Source organism: Rhinopithecus bieti, unplaced genomic scaffold (genome assembly GCF_001698545.2).
Source record: "Rhinopithecus bieti isolate Rb0 unplaced genomic scaffold, ASM169854v2 scaffold_74448, whole genome shotgun sequence".
Taxonomy (NCBI): Eukaryota; Metazoa; Chordata; class Mammalia; order Primates; family Cercopithecidae; genus Rhinopithecus; species Rhinopithecus bieti.
In genome coordinates, this window is record NW_016827608.1 from 262,119 (window position 1) to 276,788 (window position 14,670).

The following is a 14,670-nucleotide window of genomic DNA, read 5'->3' on the forward strand; positions in this document are numbered from 1 at the left end:
TTTTTTTTTTTTTTTTTTTTGACAGAGTCTTGCTCTGCCACCCAGGCTGGAATGAAGTGGTGTGATCTTGGCTCGCTGCAAACTCCACCTCCCAGGTTCAAGTGATTCTCCTGCCTCAGCCTCCGAAGTAGCTGGGATTACAGGCACCCGCCACCGTGCCCAGCTAATTTTTATATTTTTAGTAGAGACGGGATTTCGCCATGTTGACCAGGCTGGTCTCTAACTCCTGACCTCAGGTGATCCACCCGCCACAGTCTCCCAAAGTGCTGGTATTACAGGTGTGAACCACTGTGTCCAGCCAGGTAGTTCTTTATAGCAGTGTGAGAACGGACTAATACAACCCTGCTGCCATCACTGGCTCCTCAAGTGGATTCTATGCAGTTGTTGCTTCTCGGTGTCACTGGCTTCTGAATTTAAGTCCAGGATGAATGTGTCTGATTGGTAACACTTGAATAATTGGCCCCTGCCTTTGTTGTATGGGAGGTTGGAAAAATAAAAATTTGGTGTTTTCAGCTTTCATGGTGGGAGACAGAACTCCACCAAAACTTACAAGATGGTCTGTTGTCAAAGAGGAGCTCATTCATGCTTGGCCACACTGTGGCTATTTTTGACCATATGTTTCAGGAGCTAACAAAATATGATCAGCTATTTTTAAAGTTTTATTGGAACAGTCACACCCATTCATTTACCTGTTGTCTATGGCTGTTTTCATATTATAAAAGCAGAGCTAAATAGTTGTGATAAAAAACCATCTGGGCCACAAATATTTACTATTTGGTCCTTTATTGAAAAAATTTGTCAACCCCTGACAGGGATAATGCTGACATGTGTATATATACACATAGAGAGACAGAGACAGACAGACAGAGACAGACAGACACACGGAGTCTTGCTCTCTCGCCCAGGCGCGATCTCGGCTCACTGCAAGTTCCACCTCCTGGGTTCACACCATTCTCCTGCCTCAGCCTCCCGAGTAGCTGGGACTACAGGTGCCCGCCACCATGCCCGGCTAATTTTTTGTATTTTTAATAGAGATGGGGTTTCACCATGTTAGCCAGGATGGTCTTGATTTCCTGACCATGTGTCCGCCTGTTTTGGCCTCCGAAAGTGCTGGGATCACAGGCATGAGCCACCACACCTGGCCATAATGCTGATATTTTAATTCAGGGTCATGCAGTCAACATTACAGATGTTGTGAAGAACTACGTGTTCATTTGTCCAAATTGTCCCTTTAAAATAAGGAGATTACAAACATATTTGAAGCTATTTGAGGGAGGGGCTTTTCAGATTTAAAGTGATAAACCGTATTAGTCTCTCTTTAGGCAGAGAACTGAAGATACATGTATACCTGAAACTTGTGAGGGAAATTCTCTCTCAGACGTTAACATTGAAAAGTTAATTTCTAATTCTTTCTCATATATTCGCGGCATCGTTAATGATGTACCAAAGATGTCCTGTAACTTGATAACAGAGAACATTATGTAAGTTGAGAGTCTTAGAAAATTCTGGTGCCCTTTAACGCTAGTCTACCCACATGGAGTAAGTCAAGTTATGGGAGTTCTGTTTGCCATACCTAACCTTTGTGTATTACAATTTTCAGAACTTGTTTGCCATCAGAACAAGTTGTCTTGTCAAAAATTACAAGCACATTTCCATAGGATAGACATTTTGTGAGTGCCTGCCTATCTATACCTAACTCGGTGGGGCCCAGGCAACTGTGTTTGTAGTACAGACATTCCTGGACTTACAGTGGGGGTATCATAATACAACCATAGTAAGTTGAAAATCTTGTAAGTCAAAAATGGATTTAATGTACCTTACCTACCAAAAATCATAGCTTAGCCTACGTTAAACATGCTCAGAACACTTACATTAGCCTACAGTTGCGCAAAATCATCTAACACAAAGCCTATTTTATAATAAAGTGTTGTGTATCTGGTATAATTTGTTGAATACTGCATAGAAAACAGTGAAAAACAGAATGATTGATGGGTATTCCAATTATGGTTTCCCAGGCTGGTCTCACCAAAAAAAAAAAAAAAAATTAGCTGAGCATGGTGGTGCACGCCCATAGTCCCAGCTACTTGGAAGGCCAACATGAGAAGATTGCTTGAGTCCTGGAGATTCAGGCATCAGTGAGCCATGATTGCCGTCACTGCACTCAGCCTGGGTGACAGAGTGAAACCCTGTCTCTAAAAGCAAAACAAAACAAAAACATAATTCAGTCTCCTCTGAATGCTTATCACTTTTGCATCATTGTAAAGTCAGGAATCTTGTTGAACCATTGGAAGATGGGGACTGTCTCTATATGGCCACGCTTACTCCGGCTGTTGTTACATAATAAGGCATAAAAAAATGGAGGAAAGTGTATAATTTGGGAAGGAAGAAATAGTACTGTATTCATAGGCAGTGCTATTGTATATACAGATAATCGAAAAGAATCTATAAACTCTGAAAATTAAGTGAATTTATTAACAAGATGGTTGGACTCAAGTTTATTATATCATTATATAGAATCAGTTGATTTATGTAAACCAGCAATAAACCACAAAGTCTCTAGTTTAAAAAATGACTGTTTTTGAGACAAGACTCTCACTCTGTCATGCAGATTGGAGTACAGTGGCATGATCCCGGCTCACTGCAACCTCTGCCTCCCAGGTTCAAGTGATTTTCGTGCCTGAGCCTCCTGAGTAGCTGGGATTGTAGGCACGTGCCACCACACCTAGCTAATTTTTGTATTTTTAGTATAGATGGGGTTTCACCATATTAGCCAGGCTGGTCTCGAACTCGTGACCTGAGGTGATCTCCACCCACCTTGGCCTCCAAAAGTATTGGGATTACAGGTGTGGGCCACTACACCCAGCCAAACATGACATTATTTAAAAATACTAGAAAACCGTAAATACTGAAGAATAAATCCAGCAAAAAGTATAGAAAATTTCTTTACTGGGTACTACAAAGTGTTTATGTTAGTCTGGGTTCTGTTAGAAGCAGTTGTCACAACAATATTAGACATCCAAGGAATTTATTAGGGAAAATGTCTGTGAGCAAAAATGGAGAGAGTTGGTAGAGCATTCACACGAGAATGCTCGTGTGACATTTGTGAAGGAGGGACGAAAGGAAGGTTGAGTGGAAGAGCTTTACACTGCACTATAACAGAGGTTTAGCAAGGTGGAAGGAGAATCCTTGAACCCATCAGAGTAGTCTCCCAGAACAGGCATTCCTTAGTATATTTACCAGGCTCAGTTATTGATTGGGACTATCGCATGGGAAGCTTGGACCCAATTCAAACATGATGATAAATTACAGAGCCCCGTAATAGGGATTTTGTTCAATTACATTTCCTGTAGTTCAGAATCTGAGAGGCATATTTTCAAGGCCATCTGAGCTTACACTTTGCACCACACAAATCTACTTCTTCACATAGGTTTGAGGTTCAGGGAGCAGCTCCTCCATGACTCTCAATGAGCTTCTTTTCCTGAGAAGAAACTTAGACAAGAGATGGTGGTGGGAAGAATTACAGGCCCTGTATGGTTGATCTCAGGGTTGCAACTGGTACTTATCCTCTCTCTTCCACTATGCATTTTGTTTTCTCCTCACATAATCACCACTGCAGGTCTCAGTGGCTTATGTGATGGTATGACTCAAGCTTTCTTTCCTGACATGTCTGAACCCTTGGTAATCATTCTTCTCAGGCTAATGTTGGGATATATGTCCATTTACAGTTACAGTGAGGTAAAGGAATAACCAAGTGAATCATGTGGATTCCACACATTTCTCTCTGTTCACATTACATAAAAGTAGCCCTGCTTCCACCTACTGCTCAGGATCAGTTACCCCTGCCAAAATGGCAACTACTCTTACCTGCTGACTCTTGTGCCCTGGTGTTTAAAGTGCCCTGGTGGCAGCTGTAAACTTGTTCATTGAGACTCTTGTACTATTGCCTGACAAGGGTATATGCCTTTGGAACCAGGGCCTGCAAATGTGTATAGTCCATAGTTGCAGGAATGGGAAGTACAAAATCCTTTTGTGGCTTATTGGGAATAATGATAAATGGGTGACTCTTGCTTCTACTCATTTGTTCCTGGGCCCATCTATTCTTCCTGCTGTATATACTGCACCATATAGAGGTCTGTGGTTTGATGTATCTTCATATTAAAAGGTGTCAGTCCATTATTTCACATTATTGCCTTTGAGCTAAAAGTTCAGCTATGCCTTTGTAAGGTTATTACAGCATTCAGTGAGGCCAGTTGCTCTGGATGGTATGGTATGTGATATGACTAGTGGTCCCAAGGTTGTGAGCATACTCCTGTTGTGTCCGGAATTGGTGGGTTCTTGGTCTCGCTGACTTCAAGAATGAAACCGCGGACCCTCGTGGTGAGTGTTGCAGTTCTTAAAGATGGTGTGTCCAGAGTTTTTTCCTTCAGACGTTCAGATGTGTCTGGAACTTCTTCCTTCTGGTGGGTTCATGGTCTCACTGATAGGAGTGAAGCTGCAGACCTTCGCGGTGAGTGTTACAGCTCGTAAAGGCGGCACATCTGGACTTAATTCGTTCTTCCTGGTGGGTTCATGGTCTCACTGGCTTCAGGAGTGAAGTTGCAGACCTTCGTGGTGAGTGTTACAGCTCTTAAAGGAGGCATGGACCCAAAGAGTGAGCAGCAGCAAGATTTATTGCAAAGAGTGAAAGAAAGCTTCCACAGTGTGGAAGGGGACCTGAGTGGGTTGCCCCTGGCTGGCTTGGGCATATGTTCCCTTATCTGGCCCCACCCACATCCTGCTGATTGGCGCCTTTTACAGAGAGCTGATTGGACCATTTTGACAGGGTGCTGATGGGTGCATTTACAATCCTCTAGCTGGAGGTAAAAGTTCTCGAAGTCCCCACTAGGTTAGCTAGATACAGAGTACCAATTGGTGTATTTACAAACCCTGAGCTAGACACAGAGTGCTGATTGGTGTATTTACAAACCCTGAACTAGACACAGAGTGCTGATTGGTGCATTTACAATCCCTTAGCTAGACATAAAAGTTCCTCAAGTCCCCACCAGACTCAGGAGCCCAGCTGGCTTCACCCAGTGGATTCCTCACTGCAGCCCCAGGCAGAGCTACCTGCAAGTCCTGCACTGTGCACCTGCACTGCTCAGCTCCTGGGCGGTTGATAGGGACAGAGAGTCGCGGTGCAGGGGGCGGTGCTCGTCAGGGAGGCTTGGGCCCCAAGGGAGCCCATGGCGAGGGGGGGCGGTGGGCATGGCGGGCTGCAGGTCCCCAGCCCTGCCCCGCAGGCACCCTCTGCAGCTGCTGGCCTGGGTGCTAAGCCCCTTACTGCCCTGGGCCGGCGGCGCCAGAAGGCGGCTCCGTGTGCGGGGCCCGCTGAGCCTGCGCCTGCGTCTGCGCCCGCGTGGCGGAAACGGCCAAGGTTCCTGCTAGCCCCTCTCTCTGCACGTGGACCTCCCTGGGAGGTGTGGGAGGCGGCTCCAGCCTCCACCTGCCCAGAGAGGGGCTCCAACAGTGCTGTGGCAGGCTGCAGGGCTCCTCGAGGGCCAGAGTGGACGCCGAGGCCGAGGAGGCGGCGAGAGCGAGGGCTGCTAGCACGTTGCCACCTCTCACTGTATTTGCTTTGAATTGGGTCCACTGGTTGGACTCTTTGGTGTGTGGGATTCTAGTCCTGTGGTTCAGGCATTCTGTAAGCGCCTGGATTATGATCCTGGCTGAACCTCTGAAGTAAGTAAGATAAACCCAAACCCAAAATATAGATATCTATCACTATGAAATGAACTACTGGTCCTTCTGGGATGAGAGACACCTGATATAGTCTACTTGTTATCAAATGACTGGTTGCTCTTCTTGAATAATAGAATCATATCAGGAACTCATATGGTTGGTCTCTGTTGCTGACAGGTTGGACATTCAGAAGTAGCAGTAGCTAGACAGACCTTGATAAGTGGAAGTTTATATTGTTGGTCCCATGTATAGCCTCTATCTAGTGTCATTGTGATCAGTCTACTCGTGTATTAATTGTGCCAGTTCTGGGATATCCTATTTTATCTTTGTGGTTGTTCAGTGCCTCTTCCATGTTTAATGCTTTTTGGTGGACATTAGTGTGGAATACAGAAAACTTTATACACTTTGTGCCCATTCCCATGTCTGCATCCTGTGTCTTTACCTGATCCCTCCTTGTCCCTGATCTTTTTGTCTTTTTCCTTCTAGACCCCTAACCAGACATCCATGCACTGGAATTTACATATATTTTTACCTTGGGCCACTGTCTTTTAGTCTGTTTTGTGTTGCTGTAGCAGAATACTTGAGGTTGGGTCATTTATAAAGAAAGAGCTTTATTTGGCTCACAATTCTGGTGGCTGGAAGGTTCTAGACAGGCCAACTCTATCCAGGGAGGGCCTCAGGCTGCTTCTACTCATGGCAAAAAGTGAAAGGGGAGCAAGTTTGTGCAAGAAGATCACATGGCAGGCTGGGCGCAGTGGCTCACGCCTGTAACCTCAGCACTTTGGGAGGCCAAGGCAGAACTGCTTGAGCCCAGGAGTTCGAGACCAGCGTGGGCAGCAAAGCAAGACCTCGTCTCTAAAAAAATAAAATAAATAAATAAATAAAGTAGATGGGCATGGTGTCACGTGCATGTGTGTGTAGTCCCAGCTACTCAGAGGCTGAAGTGGGAGGATTGCTTGAGCCCAGGAAGTCGGGGCTGCAGAGAGCCATGTTCATGCTGCAAAAAAAGATCACATGGTAAGAGAGAAAGCAAGAGAGAGAAACCAAGGAAGCCAAACTCTGTTTAACAACCCTCTTTCAGGGGAACCAATTGATTTCTGTGAGAGTGATAACTCATTTGCCCCCTCAGACAGGCATTGATCTGTTCATGAGGGATCCACCCCCATGACCCAAACACCTCTTGCTAGGTCGCACCTGCTAACACTGCTACATTGGGGATCAAATTTCAGCATGAGTTTTGGCAGGAACAAACCACATCCAAACCATAGCAGCTGCTATCCTTTAACATGACCCACATCTGCTACTCACAACTGTACCCATTGAGGAGATTTTTCCTTTTCTCTTTTAAGGCCATTCCTGAATGTAACTTGCCCAATATTAGCCTGTCAAAAAAAAAAAGTTAATAGAACAGATCTGAGACTGCTGTCCTTAGGAAGACCTGTTTGTAAAGTTGTCTTTTGGCGGCTGGCATCTGGGAACTTGGATTTCAGGAATGTTCCCAGCATTTCATAACTGATAAGAATTAAAATATAGACATTCTTATCCAGGATTAGCAGACTTTTTCTATAAAGGGCTAAATAGTAAATATTTTAGGTTTTGTGGCCCAGGTGATTTTATTACAACTACTTAACTCTGTTTTATAGCATGAAAAGAGCCATAGCCAATAGGTAAATGAATGGGCATGGCTGTGTTTAGCAATATCTCTTCTACCTACATGATGCCAGTAGCACCACTCCCTCAAAATTGTGACAGCCTAAAATAACTCCAGACGTTGCTAAATGTCAACGAAAAGGGAAGAATCAGTCCTGGTTCAGGACTACTACTATGATTTTTTCAGGTGGATCTTTACTTCACTTTAGGTATTTCCTGATATCCTATCTTATGAAAAATGTTTTATATATTTGTCTTTTTTGTTGTTGTGTTTAGTTGTTTTAGGTGATGGGTAAGTCTAGTTCCTCTTATTTTATCTTGACCTAAACCAAAGTCACTTCTACATTGCAGGAGATATCCTGACATGCCCCTAACCACTGTATCCCTAAAAACTTCACTGAAGTGGCAGATCTTTTGAGTCTTCATAGTGTTTATCTCCCATCTTCTGGAGCCACATATGTGTTACCAAGGACTTTAGGGTACCAGTCACCTCTATCGCATTCTTTTGTTCATTCTGTCCAATCAGCATGATGTAATGTATGTAAATAGATCAGGAGGTTTAGATGTCTGTTCCCCACCCAACTCCCAGTGACTGTTATGACAGAGAGCGGGAGAGTTAAAAGAGTCCTAAGATAAAACTGTAAGTTAATATTGCCCCGCATGAATGCAGATTTTTCTGATCTTCTAATTGGAATGGAAAGTAAAGTAATGGAAAGTAACACCACATCAGTACTTGAGGCTTAATCAGTTTCAGCAGCAATATTATGTCTAAGACTGCAGGCTATGATTAGGGCTAGAATTTGGTTCATTCTGTGGTAGTCTGCACAGTCATTTTTCAGGATCTGTCTGCTTTCTTCATGAATTAAATAGAAAACAATGGAAACTATTACCTCTGCGTACTTCTAAGTCTTTACTGGTGGCACTAGTCTTTATTCTATGCCGCTCTGGAAGAAATAGTCTTTTATTTACTGTCTTGTTCTGGGGAATGGGGCAGAGGTTTCCACTTGGCTTTTTCCATTATGATGGCTTTTACCACGCAGGTCATGGACCCATTATGGAGGGTATTCTAACTGCCAAGTATATAAACTCTAATTATAAACTGAGGGAGTGGAGAATGACCATTATTAGGTGGATCTGCAGACTCAGTGGGCCTACCATAAGCCACACTTTTGCCATGAATCTGTTTATTACCTGCATTCAGCAGGTTCTGGCTGGGTGGTTGGTTCTTCTACCCCATGGAGCCTCAGTTGGGATCATTCTTTTAGTTCCATTCAGTTGGTAGTTCTAAGCTGCTCTAGGAAGGCATAACTTACATATCTAGTACCTTGGTGTCACTCTATGTGGCCTTTCTGTCTCCCCAAGGCTAGCTGAGGCTTCTTCACAACATTAATGGTCTCAGGGTACTTGACTCTCTTACACAACCTCACCTCTATTCTTTTGGTCAGAACTAGTCACAGAGCCAACTCACATCTGTGGGGAGGGCACATAGATTCCAGTTTTTGATGGGTTACAGGCAAGACTGCACTGCACAAGAGCATATGGGATAATAAATATCTCTGTGGCCATCTTTGGAAATACAGTTTACCATATCAGTGCTTCATCTGCTATCTTCTAAAATTTGGTAGACCTTTCTTTTAACCTATTCAAATCTTTATTTTTGTATACTTAAAACATCTTTTTCACTGTTATTTTAGTAAGGATTTAGCAGAAAAAAGTGTGGTTGTTCAATCCACTGTGGTTAATTGGCAGTTGTTATCTTTGGAATTAGAGATTATTGCTTTTTTTTTTGGTTTTTGAAATGGAGTCTCAGTCGCCTAGATTGGACTGCAGTGGCGCGATCTTGGCTCACTGCAACTGCCTCTTGCCAGGATCAAGCCATCTCCCACACCTCAGCCTCCTAAGTAGCTGGGACTACAGACGTGTTCTACAAGCCTGGCTAATTTTTTAAAATTATTTTTTGTAGAGACAAGTTTCACCATGTTGCCCAGGCTGGTCTCAAGTGATCCACCCACCTTGGCCTCATAAAGTGCTGGGATTACAGGTGTGAGCCACAGTGCTCAGCTTGCTGCTTTTATTTTATTTTATCTTATCTTATTTTATCTTGTTTTTTGAGACGGAGTCTCGCTGTGTCGCCCAGGCTGAAGTGCAGTGGCACAATCTCGGCTCACTGCAAGCTCCGCCTCCCGGGTTCACGTCATTTTCCTGCCTCAGCCTCCCAGGTAGCTGGGACTGCAGGCATCTGCCACCATGCCCGGCTAATTTTTTGTAGTTTTAGTAGACACGGGGTTTCACCATGTTAGCCAGGATGGTCTCAATCTCCAGACCTCGTGATCTGCCCGCCTCAGCCTCCCAAAGTGCTGGGATTACAGGCGTGAGCCACCGTGCCCGGCCTAGCTTGCTGTTTTTATTAATGGCTCCATGTTGTCTTATTACCCTGCTAGAAAACAAGTTGTCTTTAGTTTGTCCCCTACTACCCCCACTACTATCTGATAATTTTCTTGGCCAGTTGCATATCAGAGTGGGAAGGCAGTGTTTAGAAGTAGTTTGCCCTCGTATAAAGGCATTATTCTTTATAGGAAATAGGAAGTATGTTTTTTATAGCGAATTTAAGCTTGTCTGCTTTTAATCTTATGGCATCAGTGGTGTAATACCATTTGCTGTCAGGGATCTGTAGAGTCTTTCCATTTTCTTCTGCTATGCCACTGCTCTTAGTTGAGGTTATACTATGTCATCCTGAGGTTTTTGTTGTTGTTTTAATGCCTAGTTATCGGGGTGAGGAATAGAGAAAGATGTACTACCTCTTTCGCAGAGTGAACAATAGGATTGTACCATTGGAAATCTTTTTTATTTAGTGGTAGATTATGTCATTTTGAGTCTCTTTAGAAAGAAATTCTTTAGACTAAAGTCATATTTTAAGAGGAATAAACTCTAGAGGTGTCAGTCAGGATATTGGATATCAAATATTTGGAGGCCACTAAAGAAGAAAAGTTTACATCTGCTTAGAAGTGAAATAACGAATTAATATACTTTCATATAAAATAATGATTTTGGGGTTCTGGCATTGTTTGAATAAATAGAGGCCATTGGTCATGTTGAAGAGGAGTTCCTTTGAGAGCTGAGGGGATCTCTTCTCTGCCTTTTCAAATCTTTTATGATTCAGAGGTTTTATGATTTTTCCATAGTTAACTGCTCTGCTATAAATGACTGTTTAAAATCAGAATTGTGGGGTGCCTTATATTTTAAACAGTATATTTGAAAAATAATCTAATTTTTTTCTTCTGTTCTACAGGACTTAAATACTATTTATTCTTATCTTCATGGAATGGAAATATTATCAAATCTCAGGGAACATCAGCTTAGGTAAGTGTGGTTCTGTATTTAAGAGCACACACTGTATAGCCATTCATTCATTGGCTCACCACATATTTGTTAAGCACCTTTATATTCCTTACTGTTTTAAGGCCTTGGTATATACATTATAGATTAGATCCCTGGTTTCCTGGAGTTTATATTTTGGTAGGGGTGATTTTGGAGTTGGGGAAAAACACTGACAGTAAAACTGAATTTGTTTTCTTATTTCAGTTTTCTTAGCCATGGGACCTTAAGTCAGAACGAACATTTAGCTGCGGTTTTGTCTTCAGTAAAATAGGGGTAATGGTAGTGTCTTTGTTGAAGTATTTCAAGGATTAAATGAAAATAAGTACCTAAAGCAAAACACAGTGCTGAGGGTGTGCTGGCTAGTAAAGACAAAACTCCTGTTATCTTTTTGTAGTGTGTATTGGTATTTATTATGCCAAATGCTTCAGCTGGGTATGGTGTGTTGTATTATAGTGTTGTATTAATGTGGAAGGAGCAGGAACCTTGATTTGGCCTAAGCTGTTGTGGACAAGACCCATAAACTTTCTGAACCTCATTTTTTTCTTCTGAAAAATGGGCTGTCTGTCTGTCCTGGTTATCATATATCATTATGATTATATTTATGAAAACACTTTGGAGTGCTATAAAACACTTAACTATATAATATTTTAATTAAACGTGTGTTCCCACCACGAACAGCTTATCCAGTGACTTTTCCTGGGTATTCATCAAGTTTCCAGTTATTGACCAGATTGACAAAATATAATTGTTAGGGATTTATTATTCATTATATGTTTTCTGTATAACGTAATTCAGCTGTTAGTATATGCCAAATAATTATATCAGGAAGAAAGAAAACTGAAAAATTAGCATTTTGTCATACTCAAAGTATTTTTTATTGCAAACTGATTTATATATTCAGCAATTTTTTTGTATGTACGTGCCTCTGCCAGTAACTGCTCTTCACAGTGAGGATTCAGTAGTGAATCAGACAAATGTATATTTTTTGTAATGAAAACATTTGGTGTGAGTTGACAGATTTTATAATGTACATAAAGAGTATTATGGTTGATGCCACTGAATATTATGCCACTGAATATTATCTATATTATTGCATTATATATATAAAATATAGATATATTTCTAAACTCTTTGTACTTTGGTGAAAACATGCTGGTAGATCTGGTCATTTTCTGTTGTAATTACAATTTTAAAAACAAAATAAGATAAAATCTTCAATTTTTTTTTAATAGGTTAATGTCTGCAAGAGCACGCTATGAGAGATACAGTGGCAATCAGGTTCTCTTTTGGTAAGTATTTCCATAATTCACTTAAACTAATGACTTTTATGTTTAAATTTTAACTCTTAGCATTGAAATTCGTTTGATTCTGGGACAATTTATGAAAAAATGCATAAACCATGAAGTATATAACATACATAGAATACACCAAAAGTGTACAGTGCAATGAATTTTAATAAATATATACTAAATGTGTAATGACAACTCACATGAAAATAGAGATATCAGTTTTCCAGAAGGTTCTCATCAACTTTCTTTTGGAAAGGTAATCACAATTCTGACTTGTATCACTATAGGTTAGTTTTGCCACTTACTGAACTTGCTATAGAGAGAATCCTTTGGTGAGGCTTTTTTACTTAATAAATGTCCAAATTTTCTATGTTTTGCATGTGTTCTTTTCACTGCTGTATGTGCAAATAATGATTTGTTTCTCCCACTGTTCATAGTTGGGTTATTTCTAGTTTTCCATTTTTGTTTGTTTGGTTTTTTTTGAGATGGAGTTTCACTCTTGTCGCCCAGGCTGGAGTGCAATGGTGTAATCTCGGCTCACTGCAACCTCCACCTCCCAGGTTCAAGTGATTCTGCTGCCTCAGCCTCCCAAGTAGCTGGGTTTGCAGGCATTAGCTGCCACGCCCGGCTACTTTTTGTATCTTTAGTAGAGATGAGGTTTCACCATGTTGGTCAGGCTGGTCTCGAACTTCTGACCTCAGGTGATCCACCTGCCTCAGCCTCCCATAGTGCTGGAATTACAGGTGTGAGCCAGTGCGCCCGGCCAATTTCTAGTTTTCAGTATTATAAATAATACAGTTTCTATTAACATTGTGTTATTTTTGTGCCCTTATTGCTTACTCCTTTTGAGGATATTCTTAGAAATAAAATTATGGTCATGTGCCACATAACGTTGTTTCAGTCAGTGATGGACTGTTGTGTCACAGTTGCCTGCAGTATTCAGTAGAGTAACATGTCGTACAGGTATGTGCACTAGGAGCAATAGACTATATACCATATAGCCTAGGTGTGTAGTAGGCTATACCATCTTCTAGGTTTGTGTTAAGTACACTCTATGATGTTCACATGATGAAATCATCTAATGATGCGTTTTTCAGAAAGTATCACCATCATTAAGCAAGGCATGACTGTAGTGGAAATGTGCATGTTCAAAAATTCAGGAGAATGTGACTGTTTTTTAAAATTAGTTTTATGAATTTTTTTTTTTTTGAGATGGAGTCTCACTGTGTCGCCCAGGCTGGAGCGCAGTGGCACAATCTTAGCTCACTGCAAGCTCCACCTCCTGGGTTCATGCCATTCTCTGCCTCAGCCTCCTGAGTAGCTGGGACTACAGGCACCCGCCACCACGCCCAGCTAATTTTTTTTTTTGTATTTTTAGTAGAGACGGGGTTTCACTGTGTTAGCCAGGATTGTCTCGATCTCCTGACCTCATGATCTGCCTGCCTCAGCCTCCCAAGGTGCTGGGATTACAGGCATGAGCCACCGCGCCTGGCCAGTTGTACCAATTTTAATAACCATTAGCTCAGTATAGTTAAGTTCCAGTTGCTCTACATGTTTGACAGCCCTTAATATTTGTGTTTTATTGTTTGCTTATTTTGAATTTTTGCTACTCGGCTGCTGATTACATTATGTTAGCTCATTGTGATTTTATTTTACATTTCCCTATTACTAATGATGATGAATGACCTTTATGTTTCTATCAGGTATTTAGATAGCTTCTTTTATTAATTGGGTTGTCAGTATCATTTCTATTGATTTATAAAAGTTCTTTTTGAATTCTGAATGGAAGTCCTTTGTTGGGTATGTTTATTCTATTATCCACTGTGCCACTTTTCCTTTTTTCTGGTTTTTTTTTTTTTGAGATGGAGTCTCGCTCTTGTCACTGAGGCTGGAGTGCAGTGGTGTGATCTCAACTCACTTCAACCTCTGCCTCTTGAGTTCAAGCAATTCTCCTGCCCCAGCCTCCCGAGTAGCTGGGGATTACAGGCGTCTGCCACCACGCCCAGGTAATTTTTTGTATTTTTAGTAGAGATGGGGTTTCACAATGTTGGTCAGGCTGGTCTTGAATTCATGACCTCAGGTGATCCACCCACCTCAGCCTCCCAAAGTGCTGAGATTACAGGTGAGAGCCACTGCACCTGGCCTTTTTTTTTTTTTTTTGAAATGGGGTTTTCTTGTGTTCCTCAGGCCAATCTTGAAGTCCTAGGCTCAAGAGATCCTCCTGCTTCAGACTCCCGAGGATTACAGGCATACGCCACTAAACCCAGCTCTTTTTGCTCTATTATTGGCATCTTTTGAGGAAGAGTAATTCCTTTCTCAACTTGTCCCCTTGTGATTAGGGCCTTTTGTGTCCTGTTTTAAAAAAGTCAAATCTTTCCTTTCTTCATGATTGTGAAGATTTTGTTTCTCCTCTAAAAGTTTAGTGTTTTGTTTCTCAAATATAGATCTACAATTCATCTTGGAATTGAATTTTACTTGTGATGTGAGGTAGAATTCAAGATTCATTTTTCTTAATTTTAAAAATATTTATTAGTCATTTTAAATTTAATGAGAAACCCATCACGTTTTTTCCTTCCTTCCTTCCTTCCTTCCCTCCCGCCCTCCCTCCCTCCCTCTCTTCTTTTCTTTTCTTTTC

At 41.6% G+C, this 14,670-nt stretch overlaps 1 protein-coding gene across 1 annotated transcript in view; it reads left to right on the forward strand.

Moving 5' to 3' along the window:
• The window catches only part of LOC108523398 (rap guanine nucleotide exchange factor 6-like), a 44,548-nt gene that overhangs the window by 20,925 nt on the left and 8,953 nt on the right, over positions 1-14,670 (forward strand). The window contains exons 2-3 of the mRNA XM_017864008.1: positions 10,658-10,728; positions 11,979-12,035. Coding sequence (XP_017719497.1) covers positions 10,658-10,728; positions 11,979-12,035 — 128 coding nt within the window. The remainder of the gene's footprint in view (positions 1-10,657; positions 10,729-11,978; positions 12,036-14,670) is intronic.